We start from the raw sequence: 19,919 nt of genomic DNA, 5'->3' as shown, positions 1-19,919 counted from the left end.
CTCCTCTACACCCACACGACTGTTTTCTAAACTTCTGGTATTTCCTTCAAGGATTTTTAGAGCATCATTTTTAAATTTTATTTACTATAATGTTGCGAGCAAGCACAAGTTGCCTGAATGAAAAGGGACTGGTGGCATAGTTTCCGTACCAAACTGGTACAGTGGTACCTCGGGTTAAGTACTTAATTCGTTCCGGAGGTCCGTTCTTAACCTGAAACTGTTCTTAACCTGAAGCACCACTTCAGCTAATGGGACCTCCCGCTGCCACTGCGCCACCGGAGCACAATTTCTGTTCTCATCCTGAAGCAAATTCATAACCCAAGGTACTATTTCTCGGTTAGCGGAGTCTGTAACCTGAAGCGTATGTAACCCGAGGTACCACTGTACTTGAAACAAATCAAACACTGTGACCCAAGGGACTGAAGCAGTATAGGGCAACAATGTGTAGGACTAATGTTAAATTCATTACAACCAAGAATAGGATAAATACATGTAGGATAAATACATGTAGAAAACAGAGAGAGCACTACTAAAAGTTATGGTGCATTATAGCAGTGACTAAGATGTTTGGGACACCATTCATTCATTTCAAATGCTACTTTTCTTACTGTATGCTTTGTGTTTTGGAATGAAGCTATACTAAACAATCCCCTGAGCAAGTTTGATGGTTTCTAGATCACAAGCCTATAGAGCAAACTGAAGACATTGGAATTAAGAGTTCTGAAAATAACCCTGGGGATTCATTTTATACAAATGGTCTTCTAGGTGCTGGTAGCTGCCAAATCACTAGAATTCAGGGATAACCAACCCATGCTTTTCCTTGGTTGACTTTTCCTAATATAAATCTTGTTCAACTCCCTTTCACAGCCATAATAAGCACACAAAGGACACATGAGTACTAGTGGCCACACAAGCTTACATAATTTTTTGGTTTGTAAAAGCTATTTTAGGAAAGTAGGTCATGATAAATCCCATGCTTTACCTGTGAACTGGACTAATACAAGACAAACACACACAGTGACTGCACTGTAATATTCCTTTGGAGAAGCAGCCCATAAAAATGTGTACCAGCTTCACCTGCAATATTACATCTTTCAAATGGTTTCCATGCACATACATTTCAGATAATGATCTTATTGGTATTGATTTATGGAGTCCTAACATTTCTTGATTCTCAGTTTATTGAAACCTCCCTCGCTCATGTGACAAAGCAGATTCTGGCAGCTAAGAGGCTTTAGTAGTCTCATGACTTTCCCATAAAGAAATAGACGTATTTTCAAGCCACAGTAAAAACTATGAACAAATGTGTCTACATAAAAATTGTTTTACTGAACAGATCCGAGTGATATTACAAAGGTGAAACAGTATTTACAATATTAGTTGCTGAAATATCCAGCATTTCATAAATCCAACCAAGTGGGTGTTCACATCGAGCTTTGAGCATGCTACATAAAGCTGTATTAGTTGTGCAGCGCTTCAGTTCTGCTGTGAAGTCAAACATTAAAACAACAACAAGAACAACAACACACTGCAACAACTGCCTTCAATTCTGTTCCACATTTGTAGGCAATTAGGGTGAGCTTTATCTAAATGCTGTTGTATTTTACTGAGACTGGAGAAGCATACTGGAATGCTAATTTCTAATTTAAGAGAAACTGAAAATGCCATATAAAGCAGAAATTAAGCAAAAAGGAAAGCAGCTAGAAAAGGACAACTCAAAGACAAGCTGGCTAGTTATTTTGAGTTTTGACTACTGAAGCTGAAAACAAAAAATTGTACAGAATAGGGCAGAGTAAAATGCTTGCAGTGTAATGTGCTTGGGGAAAGAAATCACCCTTCGTTTCGAGCATTTGTAAAGAGTACATCATTTTTGCAGAACCAATGTGCTTTACGCAACTGCTCCCAGGATGCTTTAGGATGGATTATAAAACAGAACTGTCTCAACACACGCTACAGTCCTAGAAGTCTCTTAGCCTCTTCACTTTGAGCCATAAGAGCTTCACTGGCATACTTCTGAAGAAGTTCCATCTTCTTTCTTCGGACAAGAGCTTCCTCAATCTGCAGATTAAAAACATTCAGCCTTAAAATAAAGTATTAAAACTTCACAGATTGCAAATGATTTAGTAAAAACAGCTGATATGTACATGCTGGCAATGAAAAGGAACTACCTAATGAAAGCTTTGAAGAGAGGTGTCAAAAGATTATTGCTGTGGCCAAAGTCTGATGTTCCTTGACTTAAGTTGCCAGTGACTTTTAGGATGCTGTGTCACCACTTTTCCAGAACTGATACAAACTCTCCTTGCAAAGATGCTGAGGTATAGGGGTGCATTCAACTAACCGGATGTGCTGGTGGAAGCCAGGGCAAGAACTCTCATTAGTGCAGCAGCACAATACTTTCCTTTTTATTGCACATTATGCTCAGAACCTTCTGAATTGGGGCTGCAGAAAACCAGTTTACCGTTTCATTGCAACAGGCACATTATGGTTTGCTGCAGCCCAGAAACAGAAGTTCTAATATACTGAGTGGGAGGAGCAATGGAATCCCAAGGCTCATTCTTGTTAATACTTAAGCGTTGTTTCACATGGTTATGTCTGAACAACCCCTTTATAGTTATCGAAGTGCAAAATGATTCTCTTCTGAGATACAAATACTTTCTGAACCTTAGTCTGGCTTTATTTTTCAGCTAAACTGTACAGTGGTGCCCCGCAAGACGAAATTAATTCGTTCCGCAAGTTTTGTCGTCTAGCGAATTTTTCGTCTTGCGAATCACGAAATCCTATAGGAATGCAGTGAAAATCAATTAATGCGTTCCTATGGTCAAAAAAAGTCCAAACAAAGCCAAATTTGGTACAACAACAGTTTATTAACTGCTCTTTAAAGTCACACATACTGTAAAGAGCAGTTCAAAAATTGAAGGGAAAATAAATTAACTTTATAAACAAAACATGTCTTTGTTTTTAGACAAAGGAAACAAAGTCGCGAGACGTTTTCGTCTTGCGAAGCAAGCCCATAGGGAAATTCGTCTTGCGAGGCAAATCGAAAACGGAAAAACCTTTCGTCTAGCGAGTTTTTTGTCTTGCGAGGCATTCGTCTTGCGAGGTACCACTGTATAAGTTTGCTCCAGTTATTTCACATAAATTTGCAAAATGCACTAATGAAGTCAGGAATGACAGAGAAAACACAGTAGCCGCAAAAAGGTGCCACAAAATGTTTTTTCCTGGAGTCGGCCAATGTAGCTATTCCTCTGGAAGTTCAATGTACCTGTACAACTTTCATTTTCTATTTGTTCCTTACCTCTTGTTGTGATGGCACTGGGACATGAGCAATAAACTTCTGCTGACTGTCCTCTCCTTCTTTTTCCTTTCCGCTTTCTTCATCAGACTGCAATACATTTAGAACATTCAGTTTATGCAACCACACGCATCTTGCCAGTGAAGAAAAAGTCAATACCAGGCACCTGCTTTTGTTCTAGCTGGACTGTCCACACTTCTGCCACAAAGCCAATGGCATCAACTGTCCTGTAGGAAAGAATATCAGGTGCTGGGCAGTAGATAGGAATGCACCTTGCTCAGAGAAAGGGAAGCAGTTTCAATTCAGTGGGGACTGCTTCTTGCTCCCTCTGCTGTTCTTTGAGGTCACCTCCAACACAGGGATCACAAAGCCCTTTGTAATCTTCCCCATGCTCTCCTTTACACCTCCAATGTTGAGGTGCAAAGGAGAATGGAATACATCACAGAGGGCTTTGAAAGCCTCCCCTCATTTCTCCTTTCCAACTCTGATGCTGGAGGTGATAAGGTGAAGTGCATGCATGGAAGAAGTAAACGAAGGAAAGAAAGTCTCCCCTTCATTCCCCACTCCCATTTTGAGAAGCGCTGGGTGGGGGGAGTCTACATCTTCCTGCTGCACCCATTTTATACAAATTCAGACAACATGCATTGGGCTGAGCTGCTTTAAAAGTCAGATTTCTCCAAAGTTGGAAAATAGGTGAGGTTTTTTGTTAACTACATTTCCTAACTTGGTCAAATGCAAACTGACTAGCTTTCAAATTCCATTATAAAAAGCCAAATGTTTTCTTTAAACCACACAAACACACACCCATAAGTCCACAGCAGGCTTCATGCATGCTCTGTGTGTAACCAGTACACAGCAGGAAGTACAGCCTAAATTAAGACTTGATTCATCTTGATGTTTCATTCTAAATTCAGAAACACACCCCAGCGTCTAACAGTCACATTTTATCCACATAGCAAAGAAATTGCACTTATCACATACATAAAGACACTGAAATGCACAGACACTGAAATGGGCAGGCCTATCCAAGTTTGCTAATGTTTATGCTACTCTGCCTTTTACTGTTAATGAATTCTTCTACATTCATGGCATGCTGTTATTAGCAGGACTGAAACCAGCACAATACCTCATCATCATTTACTGCATAGATGTTTATTTCCTCCTCCTCTTCTTCTTTATCACCTCTTGCAAGCCGCGCTTCTCTCTCTGCTTTCCATTTTTCCACTGCTTCTGCAATAACTGGGCAAGTAAAAAAAGTAGTACTTTATATTTGGATTTTAAGAGGTTGACCAAATTCAATTCAAAAAGCACCAGCTCTTTCATTTCAGAGTCAATTATAAAGGTCAACTTTTGATGAATCCACAATCATATTTATCAGTTTTTACTTGTACTGTTTGAACTTTGCTTCCTTGAGAAGGGAACAGTAGCATTGGAGAAGGCATTTAGAAGGGTACAATTAGCAGAAACTTATGGCAACCGTTTTCTCATGTTATAGTTACAACAGATTGGGCCAGAAATAGGGGTGGTGGGTATCCAAGAGTGTCACTCAGTTGATAGCCTTCCGTCAACTGAACAGTAAGGGAAGCATCCCTCCCGCCATCTTGTCCCCCATTTTGATTCAAATTTGCAGCACACATTACTCCACTTTATCCAGATAGAAACCGACAATGTCTCCCTCTAAACCTTGCTTACCTTTAACCCAGTGCTATGATAAGTTCTGAGAAAGCCTGAACTTTATTATACTTTAAAATGGTTTACTATACTTTAAAATGGTTTGCCTTTCCTGTACTGTATACATAAAGAATTCTTTCAAGTTTATGAAGTGTGACTCCTGTTTAAAAAAGCTAGGCTGACTTCACTAGCATACATTTGTATGTGCTCAGTTTTTAATACTATTTCTAACAACTCATTAAGGAATGAAGTAACCTCTAGGTTAGATTACTGCAATAGGACTACCTCTGAAGATGGTCTGGAAACTTCAGCTAGCGCAGAATTCAGCAGCCAGGTTGCTCACTGGGGCAAGGTGGTCTGAGAATATTACATTGATCCTGGCACACCTGCCCTAGCTACCAATGAGTTCCCAAGCCCACAGTGTTGGTTTTGACCTACAAAGCCTTAAATGGCTCAGAGCCACAATACCTCAAGGAGCACCTCTCCCCATATGAACCAACCCTGACCCCGTAATCATCATCTGAGGCCCTTCTTCATGTGCCTCCTCTGCAAGAGGTCCACAGTGTGACAACATGAATACGGGCCTTTTCTGCAGTGGCTCCCCACTTGTGAGATGCTCTCCCTAGGGAGGCCCGCCCGGCACCTGCCTTACATAACTTTAGGTGCCAAGAAAAAACATTCCTCTGCTCCCAGGCCTTTGGCTAATTATGACCTTTTAAACGGGGGGTATTTTTGTTTGTTTGTTCTGTCTTTTTGTATTTTTATACTGTAAGGCACTGTGATCCTCAGAAGAAGGGCAGTATGGAAATGTAATAAATAAAGTAAGTTAGATGCACTATATTTGAATAACCTTTTAGAAGCTGAGATGTAGCCATTTTTCCCCACTGAGCTATAATCCTTCCTCCCTCAGAGCTGGTAAACATCTGCCTTGGATGCAGAAGTTTCCAGGTTCAATCCCCAGCATCTCCAGATAGAACTGTGAATTTTCCCAGTCTAAAGCCCTGGGAAGGTGAAGTCGGTGGGATTTACTGCCACGTAAGCGGTCAAAACAATGTAGCCTTACTGTGATGTGAGCTTTTCATAAGTTTCAGTCTATTTTATTAAATGTATGAAGTGGCCTGGAAACTTGACACACTTTTATACAGTAGGAGAAACAGGGTTCAGTGTCCCACCAATGGGAATTAAAAACCCCTTCAAATTAGGAAACTGACTGGAAGTCAGGTTGCCTACTTCCCATGATCTGCTCAAAGGAATAATAAATTTAAGGAATATAGGTTCCTTAGGGATGCACTGGTATATATTTTAACTGAGAACTAGGTACCAACAAGAGATGTTCTGTCCCTTTTTCTGCTGAGTCTGCGCTCAAGTAGGCCACTGTAGGATATCAAAACAACCCATTTTGTAACCTCACTGGGTGGGTACTATAGGCTTAACAATACCGAATGTGACTCCCTTCAAGGGTCTCTTCCTCCTCCAGGGACTGGAGCAAAAGTGCTTAGCATTTGCAGCCCTTTGCATTTGAAGATGAACTTGTCTAACAAGCATTCTTTTCACCAAATATTACACTTCAAGAGAATGTATATGAGAATGCTCCATAAAAGCTGAACATCTTCAGCTTCTGTGGCACTGCTTCCTGCCTTACTGATTCCACCATCTTCCTGGTTCCCTCAAGCAGTCCAGAACTTGTAAGTGTTATGTTCATTGCTTGACTTAAACTCATGCAGTTTTCAAAGTACAGTGGTACCTCTGTTTTTGAATGTCTCAGTTGACGAACATTTTGGTTTTCGAATGCCATAAACCCAGAAGTAAATGCTTCGGTTTTCGAACACGCCTCAGAAGTCGAACATGCCACGCGGCTTCCGCTAAATGCAAGATCCTGCAGCCTAGCTGTCAGCTATTGGGTTTTCGGTTTTTGAACGTTTCAGAACTCAAACGGTCTTCCAGAACGGATTATGTTTGAAAACCGAGGTACCACTGTATCTACAATTTCCCTTTCTAATAGCCATGTTCCTGTCTGAGGCTTGGCCTCTCCTTTTTGTCTTTGTTTTTCTGTGGCAACACAACCCTGCTTGAAATCAGCTTTAGGGGATGGGATTTTGGAGCCCTTCTTCACTTCTTAAAGTGGGAAAGGTGTTGCAGACTATAAAATAAGAAGTCTGTTAACACTCTCAATTTCCCCTTTCTCATAGCCATGACAAGGCAAGGGCTCAATTTAGAGCAACCCTAACAAGCAATTCTGTACTGCTATAACATTTACAGTTGAGATAGAGGTTGGGGCAGCTCTGGATCCATTTCTAGCATGGAGATTCTATCAAGGAGTGATTGTTCAAGATGGAAAATACTTTGCTGCAGGAAGTTTCAACCTCCCTGCTTCCTGCATTTATAGCACCATCTACTGTAGGCCAGGAATCAGGCAACAAGCAAGTTTGAGACCATCGTTGGAGCACCAGGGCAGAGAACAACTAGAAATTAGTGCTGTTGAAAACAAGCTACCAAAAACCAGCCCCTGCATATTTAAGAGAGTCTTTTCCAGCTTGCCAAACTTTGCTCCAGAACTGGGTGTTCCAGAACTTGCTGCCAAATCTGGCTTTTCAGAACTGCCTAAAAGAGACCTGTTCAAACATGTCACAATTCACTGTTCTCTCCTTTAGCTGAAGTAAAATGTTCCTACTTTCTGGATCATCATTTCTGCCTTTGGCAAAATAAATATTTCAAGCAGACTATACAAAGACACTTCAAAGCCAGGGACCATAGTTAGAAAGGAGAAAAAGAACAATATAGGTATCTTAAAATTTATGTATGTAATTTAAAAAAGCACTTGAACCACACCTGTTGTTCTATATGCCTTCTGTACAAACAATGCAAGCGTCTAGGAAAAAAGTGAAGAAGTTACTGGAAAACACAATGGGTTTACTAATACCAAATTGTAGTTCACAAACATATGCAAATTAACTTGGAGGTAAGTGTCATTGGGACCAATGGAACTTACTTCCGAGTAAATATTCATAAGTTCAGACACCTTGTATCATCATTTGATACAGTAACAGGCTGAAATGAGAAGAGTACAGCAAGACTCAAAATTGTGAAATGAGAATGATACTTAGCTGAACACTAGGGCTTAGTCTCAGGAAATGAAAGGTTGATACAGCCATGGTGCAGGATCAAAGCATACTTGGGAAAGGCATGAACTTACTGTGGAGAACTGATGAATGCTGCTTTCAGAACCATGTGCTACTTATACGCCAGTTTGTCATTAGTTGAACAGGTGTTCAATTTTATACTCTTAGATATGTAACAGTAATTCAAGAAGTTCTGCTAATTTCTGTAGAGATGTACAACTCTTCCCCACAATAAGGTCTACAGAGCATAGCAAGCCAGATTTTCATAATGTACAGCCTTCAAACCTCAAACCCCAGGTAATGTAGTATTGTCAATGAAATGCTTCTGATAAAACAATCTTAAGTAAATTACTAGCGTATTCATTTTTCAAAAGGCAATAACCAATCTTCTGAACTCATAAGCAAAACAGCAGAAGATTTATCTTATTTAAAAGTACCAGAATGGTGGCAAGAAGGCAACTCTGTTGGGGGATAGTTCATGTCAACTTATAATGCTTTGACATAATCAACAGCAGCAGCTTAGTTATTTCCTTATAGTAGTTCATCTAATTTTCTTGAGGCTGATTTCTTTCCAAAAGACTTGAATTAATTTCCTCTGCCCCCATGTGATTATCATCAGCATAACCAAAGATCTATTTATTGGAGCGAATTGCCAAGGAAGAAGATCCAGATGAGGGAACAGATAAATTTCAGATGTATTTTCTGAATAAAACAAGACCAATATCACTAGTAATGACATCTGACTACCTTTTAGGAGGGGGAAAAACTGCACTTCTGTAGCAGAAAAGCTCCAATACTGATTAACTCAATTTTTTTTATTTAATAATGTATATACCGCTTTATGCAAAACAAACAAACAAACAAACAAAAAACCCTCCAAGCACTTTACAAAAGATAAAACTGTAAAATCGGGGGGGGGGGGGGGAATCACAACCCTGTTTTAAAACATACAAGAGTTAAAACAGTAAAACAGATTAAAATTACCTCAGCTTTCTAAGCACCTGCATAGGTTTGTCTAAACAGGAATGTTGTTAGCAAGCGCCAAAAAAATTAGTTGAATTGTCAGACAAAATTTGTAAAATAACAGCGTCTGGCATTTGACTTCAGGGCAATATAAAGGTCATATCAAAAGCTTACTACAGGTTATTTTATCCAGTATAAAAAAAGTGGATAACGTGAACAACAGGTAAATACAAGCTTGATTAAAACTGGCTTCTAAATTGACCTGCAAATATTCAGTCAACAGATCTTAACAGAATCTTAATTTGGGGAAGGGGACATACCTTAGTGACACATGCAGAAGGTCACACATTCATAGATCCCTGGCATCTAATTATTATTTTTCTAAGGGTGTTGAGGGGATAAAATCAAGTAGCACATGATGGAAAAGACTGTGCCTCAGACCCTGCCATTCAGAGCAGTCAGTACAGGGCAAGACAGACAAACAGCCACACTCCTGTGATGTAAGAATCCACATGGAGAGAAAGAAGCAACACTACTGAAGTACTTAATACACAGCGTATGCCAAAATGGAAGATGTGCCCTCAGAGACATGCCCACTACCGTTTCTTAAATAAGAAGCAGAAATAAGATCCTTTGAAAAGAACTGAACTGTTTTACAGTGATACCTTGGTTCTCAAACTTAATCTGTTCTGGAGGTCCGTTCCAAAACCAAAGCGTTCCAAAACCAAGGTGCGCTTTCCCATAGAAAGTAATGCAAAAATGGATTAATCCGTTACAGACTTTTAAAAACAACCCCTAATACAGCAATTTAACATGAATTTTACCATCTAACAAGACTACTGATCCATAAAATGAAAGCAATAATCAATGTACTGTACTATAAAATAAATAAGACAGTATTGAAGATGATTTTTTTAAAAAATAATTTCTTACCTGCACTGATGATAGTCATTTGTCTATTTCCACAGTCAATCAATCAATCAATCAATCAATCAATCAATCAGTTGCTGGACTGGGTTCCACACAGTCACAAAAACAAAAGTGCCAAACTTAATTCGTTCTGCAAGTCTGACTTTCCGAAATGTTCGAAAACCAAGGTGCAGCTTCTGATTGGTGAAGGTGCCCTGGAAACGATAGCTGACAACCGCATTGGATGTTCAGCTTCTGGAAAACGTTAAAAAACCAGAACACCTCTGGGTTTTTGGCGTTTGAGAACCAAGGTACCACTGTACTTCTTTGTCTTACAGGTAACTAGAAGTGGGGTCTCCTGTAAAAGACACTAAGCAAAGCAACAACCGATCCGAGGTTGACCATGCCTACCTTTCCTTTCATGTTCCTGCTCCAACGGTTCCAGGACACCATCATCCTCATCTCTGTAGCCATAGTATTCTGCATCAATAGCCTTCATAAGTTCAGCTCGTGTTTTCCTGGGAGGAGGAAGGGCTGAAGGAACAAATGCAAAGTCACTCTCCACCCAAGTAAGAGAAAATGGAAGCACATAGCTTTACCTGCTGTGACTAGCTAGTCATTAAGATTCAACCAAATAGCCAAGGACACCTACAGTATATTCAAGCCACTGGGCAAGGCATCCATAGGAAACATGCCAGCAATGACTGTAAGAAAGAGGAACTTCCAGCCCTACCTGGAGATGCCAGGGCCTATTCCATCAATGTTTCTAAATTAATACAGTAAATTTTAAATAAAAAATAAACAGTAGCAAGTGCACTGCAATAATTGAGCAGGGCAACCAGTTGCATATGTATTTTCTCCTCCTCTTACCATTTGCATTAAACTGAGGGAAAACTGATAAGAACTTGCTGAACAAATAATTGGAGCTGGAATACAAGAAGGGGAGGTGTGGGGAAGTCATGAAAAGAAGTTACTGAAAATGAGACTTAAAAGGTGGAACCTTTTTTTTTGTTTTGTTTTGTGTGTTTTTCTTTGTTTTCTGTTTTGTTCTGTGTACCTTTTGAAACTTTAATAAATATTATTTTTAAAAAAAAAACTGAGGGGAAACTACAGGAAAATAACTCCCAACACGTCTTATGGGAAAACGTGTGCTACTTTGTAAAATTTTATACTAGATTTAATTTCTCTATTCATAATGAATTGAAAATGATGTTTAAAATAACCTTTGTAAAAAACAACAACCCAGAAGCTTTTCTTTTGGGAATTATAGGGACAGAACTACCTAAATTGTATAGAAATTTATTTATGTATGTGACTATAGCAGCAAGAATGCTACTTGCACCAAAATGGAAAAAAGCAGAAGTCCCAGCAAAGGAAGAATGGATACAAAAACTTATGGAATATGCAGAAATGGCTAAACTTACCAGAAGAGTAAGAAATCAAGATAACAAACTTTTTATAAAAGAATGGAAATGGTTTATTGAATATTAACAGATAAAAACATTGGCAGGATTATTGTAATAACCTGCAGTTTCGTAAGAGTATATATTTGAAGTAGATAATTAAATGAGCAAATTAAATGAATTTGAATATGCAGAAGATATTAAAAAATAAATTTAAGGAACCACAGAAAGAGGGGGAAGGAAGTCAAACTTTGAAATGTTAAAATGATTGTAAAATTAATGAAATGTATAAATTTGAAAAGTATAAATATTTTTTTTAAAAAAAAGATTTAATTTCTCTAATGCATATGCCACACGCACAAAAATACTTACGTTCTTTTTCGAAAAGCTCTCTGACCCCAGGCAAATCTTTAGCAGCTCCAAAATATTTGTAACCCCTGTTTCCTGGAACTTCTTTCCCTTCATGATCAAGCATTTTGGGACCAATTCTCTTGAGGGGGAAGAAAGGGGTAAAAGCCACAATGCTTAGTATTTCCTCTTGTGTGACTAAAACAGAACTTGTGAGTACAGGCAGAGTTTCATGTGGTTTGGGCAGACTGAGATTGGCATGGTCAAATCTGGAGAACTTCATACAAACTATTTATAACATGGAAGACCCAACAATACATTTGAATTATTGAGTTACCTATGTAGATATCCACTTACACAAGTCTTGGAATAACTGGGTATGAGAATGGGTTAACTTCCTTCATGAGTGTAAATCACCCCATGATGAGCTAATCACAAGGTTAGCCAACGTAGTTGCTATGGTAATGGCCTAGTGCCCAGACTACATCTGTGATTAATATGTCAGCTCAGTACTCTGTTACTCTGTAGTTTATCTGTCTGTCTGTTAGTCATTTAGCCATGTTCAGTGTTATGTCTTGAATTGCTGAACTTATTTAAAGCAACAGAGATACCTTGTACTTGTAGGTATCTGTATCTGGAAAAGCCTACAAGCTGTATCTATCCATGTCCAGAACTGTTTTACTGAGCCTTATCTTCTGCAACAGTATACTATCTGAACCTTTCTCTGCTTCAGTGTGGTGAATGGTATTGAGAGCCACTGTGTGGGTATCTCACCTGAGATTCCCAATGATAAGAACCAGGCAGTGGTTATTATTTATCAAATTATAACAGATAAATTTGTATTGTGTTTGCACTTTCCTACATATGGATCTAATAATTTTTATATACTTACTGCATAATCGGGTCCTCCCAGCTCCTTTATCCGGACTTCCCAGTGCCCCTTTTCTCTTAGGAGTTTGTTAATTTCATCATTCAAGTCACGAATTCTGAATTCACCTAAGCCAGCTTTTTTAAAGGAAATGGGGAGGAAATAGCTGTTTCAGTCATTGATATACATTCTCTATTCTGAATTTTTCCAGGTACTGTAGGACAGTGTTTTTCAAACTATCTGATGTGGTAGACTGGCAGTTTCTTTCCACCCCGCAATGTGCCAGGCAGGGAGCAGGGCCATATTTGATTCCTGAAGTGTCCCACCCAACCTGGATTGAGGTGGAGTTACTGCAGAGTAACAGCTGATGACTCATGAACCAGCACCGATCCATGGACCACCACTGTAGAATACTGCTCATTCGTATTGCTTTATTTCTCTCTGTCACATGAAGACATCAGTCCCTCTGCTTTTAGACAACTTTTATAGCAGGCTTCTAATTAAAATAAGTTTTAATGTGTGGATATCAAAAGCACCAGAGCCAGTTATTGTTCCAAAGACTCAAAGCACATCAGGATCAAGAAGGTTGACCCAAGACTAGCTTGGCTAGATAGGCTTGTTGAATACCAGATTCACAATTCAGATATCACAGCATCCTTTCCAACAAAACCAGGCTCCAGAGCAGTAGCTCCTTTTATCAGTTCACTATCACAAGCCTAGACCTCAGAGCAGTGACAGCTCTTCAGGGTCAGAGATAAAAAGAAGTCTCAAGTGTAAGAAATGCTAATGAAAAGTACAATCTGCAGGCTCATAAGGATGTTAACCCTGCCCCCCATTAGGAATATTAACACCGCCCCTGCATTAGGAACTTACCATTTTGAATTTGTGCCACTTTCTTGGAAATTTCACCAATAATCTGTTTAAAAAGAGACATTATACGACAATTACTTTTCCCCTCAAACAAATCAGCAGTATCTATTTTAGAGGCTGTATGACGCAATACCTTTAAAAAGTTTCTGTTTAATGAATAATAATTTTAAAGCTATTTGTTTAAGGTACCGCATCATGCAATCATTATTCAAAAAGAGCATTTCCAACATTTTCTCTCCCATGACCTAGAAATGGTTTCGCAGACAACCAATTTTGACAATTCATAGATTTAAAACTTTGGAACTGTTTTGTTAAACTACAACAGCTGGTTTGTAGTTTAACACAATGATGCCATGGTGTGCATAGGCCTAGCCCTGGCACTAGCCAAAGTGAGCCCCTTGCCTCAGGTGGCAGACTGGGAGGCGCAACAGAGCATGCTCTTCCTTGCCACGGCTCCCCACCCACCTGTTGCTGCTATCAGCATGTGCAGACCAATTCCTGCAGGCCTGTCCACTACTGCATCTTTTTCGTTTACCATCTCCTCATCCGTGACAAAGCAGAGAAATACATGAGTACAGTCGTACCTTCAAAGTCGAACAGAATCCGTTCCGGAAGTCAGTGCGCCTTCCAAAACGTTCGGAAAGCAAAGCAAAGCACAGCTTCTGATTGGCTACAGGAAGCTCCTGCAGCCAAGCGGAAGCCCTGTCGGACGTTCGCCTTCCAAAACAACATTCAAAAACCAGAACACTCACTTCTGGGTTTTGATTTGTTCGGGAGCCAAGGTATTTGAGATCCAAGGTACGACTGTCTTTCAATAAATAGACAGAAGTTGGAACTATGTTATCAGGGGTTCATTTATATACTTAGAGGATTGTAATTCAGAATCCTCAACAGCAAATACCTGCCGCCTCCATTTCTCAGCTTTTGGCAGTTCATTACATTCTGAAGCAAGAAAAGGCCTTCGCTCCTGTTTGAAACAAAGAAATATGATTATGGTATCTTCAGATTTGTGTATTTTCTGTATTTTCACAGTCTGCACATACAGCCAATGCAACTCTCAACATTTCCTTCCCGATACTTTCCACATCTCTGTAATAGTTCCAAGTATGCACAAAGTAAGAGTCTAATTTCCTTTGCCTCACACTGCCATTAGAATATTGGTTCTTCCTTTTGTGCACCACATACAAACAACCTGGACACAGTGTGGCACTACCAGTGGCTGCTCTGGATTTCTGAAATTAATTTCCTTTTGTGAGTCAAAGCTTTCAGGAATACTGGAAACCTTTTTCTGGTCAAGCTGCTGTTGACCAAATATAAGGTAGCAAACATCTCTTTGATACAGGGCAAGTCTTAAATAAGACTGCTTAAGGGTCCATCAACATTTTTGAGGCACTTATTCCAAATATCTCTCTTGGGATTGAAGCTTCTCTCCCCCCTATTTCAACCCCAAGGGGGGGGGCAAGATAATTCCATGTGTCTCACACTCAAATTCTGGAAGCCACCTTGACTTTCTGGCTGTTATTTTGAAAATTTAAAAATACATAAGTTTTCGGTTTCACCCTGCTTTCCCACAAAAATCTGCACCCTAAGCAGTTTGCATGGTTGTTTTTTTAATCAATAATTCTTGAAATTGCTGGCATTAGCGGCAGTTATATTTTTTACAAGTTATTTTATGAGCCTTAACATGCAGTAAAACCTTTCCTAGGTGATATCCAACTACTCCAAGTATGATTAACACTTTATATCATCCCTAGCTTACAGGTTTAATGTAGGCTAACAAAATATCAGACAGTGAGTTCTTGGGTTAAAAATATTTACCCCTTTCCCCACTATAATAGAGCATGTCTGCCCTTCTGTCACAACAGAGGCAGCCATTAATTTTGCACTGCTGCTATTACCTTAATACTTTACCTTGTCAGAACAGATGCCAAAGGCTGCTTTATAGATAAGGTGCCACCACTGCTACCCTGTAGTTTTTGTCTGGACAACCAAACTACAGACACCGTTGGGGACATTTGAAAGTTGAACAAGTACAGTGGTACCTCAGGTTAAGTACTTAATTCGTTCCGGGGGTCTGTACTTAACCTGAAACTGTTCTTAACCTGAAGCACCACTTTAGCTAATGGGGCCTCCCGCTGCCGCAGCACCACCACCGCACGATTTCTGTTCTCATCCTGAAGCAAAGATCTTAACCTGAAGCACTATTTCTGGGTTAGCGGAGTCTGTAACCTGAAGCGTATGTAACCCGAGGTACAGTGGTACCCCGCAAGACGAACACCTCGCAAGACGGAAAACCCGCTAGACGAAAGGGTTTTCCGTTTTGGAGGCGCTTCGCAAAACGAATTTCCCTATGGGCTTGCTTCGCAAGACGAAAGCCCATAGGGAAATCTCCGGGGACCTCTTTTAAATGCTAGCGGTGGGGAGCAATGCCTTCCCCCCCCCTCCGGCCTTCAGAAGAGGTCCAGGAAGGCTGGCGGGGGCCGAAAGGCTTTGCTCCCCAGCGCCAGCATTTTAAAAGCCGTCCGGGATAGCAGGGAAGCGCTTCCCGCTATCCCGGACGGCTTTTGAAGGCAGGAGAGGTCCACGAAGCCTGGGCGCGCTGATGTCAGCGCGCGCAGGCTTCGGCATGCCGGCAAGGCTCCGCCAGCAGCGGCAGCGTTGCCGCTGCTGGCGGAGCGGTCCGCGAAGCCTGGGCGTGCTGATGTCAGCGCGCGCAGGCTTCGGCATGCCGGCAAGGCTCCGCCAGCAGCGGCAGCGCTGCCGCTGCTGGCGGAGCGGTCCGCGAAGCCTGGGCGCGCTGATGTCAGCGCGCACAGGCTTCCGCATGCCGGCAGAGGTCCGCGAAGCCTTGGCCGGACAGCTTTTGAAGGCAGGCGGGGGAGCAAAGACTTTCGCCCCCGCCAGCCTTCAGAAGAGGTCCAGGACCTCTTCTGAAGGCTGGCGGGGGGCAAAAGTCTTTGTCCCCCCTGCCTGCCTTCCCAGGGGCTTTTAAATCGCCCCGGACAGCGGAGAAGTCCTCCGCTGTCCCAGGGCGATTTTAAAATGCCGCCCGCCAGCATTTTAAGATCGCCCCGGACAGCGGAGAAGCCCTCCGCTGTCCCGGGGTTTTTTAAAATGCTGGGGGTGGGAAGAAAAGCCCTTGTCCCCCCCCCCCCCAGCCTTCAGAAGAGGTCGGGGGACAGACTGTCCCCGGACCTGGTCTGAAGTCGGTTTCCCTAGGAACGCATTAATTGATTTTCAATGCATTCCTATGGGAAACCGTGCATCGCAAGACGAAAAACTCGCAAGAAGAAGAAACTTGTGGAACGAATTAATTTCGTCTTGCGAGGCACCACTGTACCACGGTATTTAATATTTAGGTGGAACTGGACTGTCTTGCCTGCAGTGGAACTCTGCTAACTGGACACTTCTGCAAGTACAAGTGGAGGAAGCAGCACTGGGCAGCTCTTCTTTCTCCCTGTACCCCCCCTGCCCCCAAAATGCTCCAGACAGTTGGACTCCCCAGAACAGTGGGGGAAGATGGCAAAGGGAGCTTGCAGGGTGAAGAAGAGGCAGAAATTACCAATAATCACCTCTTTCCCTTTCATCTAACTGGTTTGATGTCTATTGGACATCTGATGTCTATTCCTTTGCCCCATCACTCCCTTTGTCACTTTTGGCAGGACAGGTTGTTATTTTTTATATTTGTTTTATGCCGCAACCTGTCATCAGCTTGTGTGTGCAACAATACACAAACATAAAACAAAATGTAACAGCTTTATTGTTTTACAAGATAGAAAAGGCATTGATTTGTAAAAGTTAAAATGAGACATCACATGGCTGTCCATTGGTACAGCATGGTATCATGTGGAAGACTCGAGTTCATAATCACGCCAAGAACAAAATGCTCAATAGTTGATTCTCTAGTAAGACAATTATCAAGGAGGCAAAAGTTTGGAGACTCACTTCCAGTTTCCTTTGCAGAATAATGAAAGATAAGCAGAAACATATGACCAGGTCAACAGTCATTTATTAATGCATCCGTTCCAATGTTCTAGAAGTTTGCCTACTATGGTTGCATACGACTTTCAGTGGTCTGAGGAACCCTGATCTACCCCTACATTATTAGAAACTGCTCCTTTAATCTTCCTCCTCAGAAGCCAAACTGGTTTTCTGGCTTACCTTAACTTTTCCTTCTTCTAGCTGTGCTTGGCGAAATCTCGCCAAGGCCGTCCTAAAAGGAAGAAAGTTCCACGTAAAACAGACAATATGCAATCATAATACTCATAACTTATGTGTCACACATTTATATGATTTAGCATGGGAAGAACCAAACATAAGCCTTATAAAGAAATGGAGAAAATATTAAAATTGTGTGTTTTAGGAATACTTTGTCACTGTCTGAAACACCATGTCCAAAATGTAACTAATAAGCACAGGCAGAATACCAAGGTTAACATATTGTAAGCTGCAGAAGTGCAAAGTAATGTTTCTTAAACGGTTATGGATCAAAGGAAGAAGACAGTTTTAACTGTTATAATATGCTGAAAATATTCTCAGTGACAAAATATCAATATTCAGACTACTTACATGGCCTTTTCTGCATTTCGAGCCTAAAATGAGAGAGTGGGAGAATAGGCTTTATTTGAGAATTGAATACCAGTAAAACATAAGTCTAGAGAATATTATGCAAGGATAACTGTAGAAACCTAGCCAATCAAGATGGTAAAAGGGTCAGATTTCCCATAGAGCCTTATTATTACATATTATTATTATTATTATTATTATTATTATTATTATTATTATTATTATTATATCCTGCCCTCCCCTGCCGAAGCGGGGCTCAGGGTGGCTAACAACAATAAAATAATACAACATTCTAAAATCATTTCAATATAAAATTAATTCAAATCAAATTGATGGCAACCACTGGGCTAGAGTTCTGTGAAGATTGCCAAAGGAGGGAGTCAGGCTGTGCCCTGGCCAAAGGCTTGGTAGAACAGCTCTGTCTTGCAGGCCCTGCGGAAAGATGTCAAGTCCCGCAGGGCCCTAGTCTCTTGTGGCAGAGCGTTCCACCAGATCGGAGCCACAGCCGAAAAAGCCCTGGCTCTGGTTGAGGCCAGCCTAACCTCTCTGTGGCCTGGGATCTCCAAGATGTTTTTGTTTGAAGATTGTAAGTTCCTCTGTGGGACATACCAGGAGAGGCTGTCCCGTAGGTACCCGTAGGTAAACTTTATAGTGCAGCAGCATCACATATATTATACCTAAGTAGACAACCCTCTCAACACTACCGCCCACACACTGTGATGAACTATAGCTAATAGATCACTGTGAATGTTTCTAAAAGGAATCATTTGCTCCTTCCCACTTGCACTGGGAGAAAACAACTACCATCTCTGGCTCTTTATTACATCTGAACCAGGGACCACAGTTGGTTTCATTCTCAACAAATCCCAACTCATAGCCAGAATTTGCTTGTGACACGTGAATGGAACCATGTTACCATTCACTTGAGGGTGAGGACTTTTTTTGCATCAGTAACCAAGTCCCAGCAGCTGTTAAGGTCTTCAAAAAGATAAAAAGAGCCAGTCAACTGTTTTGGAATATATAAAAAATGGTGAGGTATTAATGTTTCCACCATATATGAAGCTGAGACACAGGGTAGAAATCGTTTGATCATTAAAGTTACCTAAGCAGTTGAAGAATATGGACATTTATGCATTTCCCACTATAAAACGTGTTGCTTGCAAGTTTAATACAGATACCACCCTCAGTTTTCAGCCACACCAGTACAACCCCGCTGTCTGTTGCTTTTGAAGAACTCGTTTGGGCATGATGGGTTTGAGTGTCACTATAGAGAGGAATGAAGCAGAACTGATGGTGCGAGGTTACCCAGAGCCAAGAGATGACAGCTATGTGAAAATATAAAAGAGACTGCTGTGTGCATTTATTTATGTATGCAACGTGTTTAGACATTTTAACATTCCAAAACAAAGTAGTAAGGCAAATACTCAGGAGAGACAGAAATTCAACAGGTTCAGCATCATTTCCAGGAACAAGAAGCTATGAAATGGTCTTACAGCAATTTTTGTCTATTGAAAATGTTGATGTTCCATCCTTGCACTGTATTTGTAGCGCTCAGGCCAGCTTGCAGCAGTTTTTCTTTTTTTAAAAAAACAAAAAACCAATAACGAAATAATGCAAGCCCCCCCCCCCAAAAGGGACATGGCAAACTACTGTTGCGAAATAAGTAAAGAGAAATAGAGGAAATGGGAATGAAGCCCCCGGAGAATGCCCAGAAAAGCACCGACTTGGCTGAGGCGCCGGGGGAGGGCGCGCGCGGATAAAAATACGAGAGCGCGCCCGCCCATTCACTCACCATGGCGGAAGATCCGCAGAAACGTAAAGCTACGCCGATCGCGGGGTCCGAGGCGGAAACGGCTCCTTGGCGGCAACGCGGTGCAGGCGCACGCGCGCAGCGGACACCGCCCCGGAAG

At 41.1% G+C, this 19,919-nt stretch overlaps 1 protein-coding gene across 1 annotated transcript; it reads right to left on the bottom strand.

The window, feature by feature from the left end:
• Positions 1-1,308: 1,308 nt before the first annotated feature.
• Positions 1,309-19,904, bottom strand: ISY1 (ISY1 splicing factor homolog). The gene is made up of 11 exons (XM_083489051.1): positions 19,802-19,904; positions 18,013-18,035; positions 17,605-17,656; positions 14,345-14,410; positions 13,447-13,489; positions 12,598-12,710; positions 11,730-11,847; positions 10,366-10,488; positions 4,419-4,531; positions 3,296-3,382; positions 1,309-2,058 (listed from the first exon to the last, which is right to left on the bottom strand). The coding sequence occupies exons 1-11, from the start codon at positions 19,802-19,804 to the stop codon at positions 1,951-1,953; spliced, it is 849 nt and encodes a 282-aa protein (XP_083345177.1). The 5' UTR covers positions 19,805-19,904; the 3' UTR covers positions 1,309-1,950.
• Between the last annotated feature and the right edge of the window lie 15 nt (positions 19,905-19,919).

This window comes from Podarcis liolepis (genome assembly GCF_965112155.1).
Source record: "Podarcis liolepis genome assembly, chromosome: 2".
Classification (NCBI taxonomy): domain Eukaryota; kingdom Metazoa; phylum Chordata; class Lepidosauria; order Squamata; family Lacertidae; genus Podarcis; species Podarcis liolepis.
This window is presented reverse-complemented; position numbering and strand designations above follow the sequence as displayed.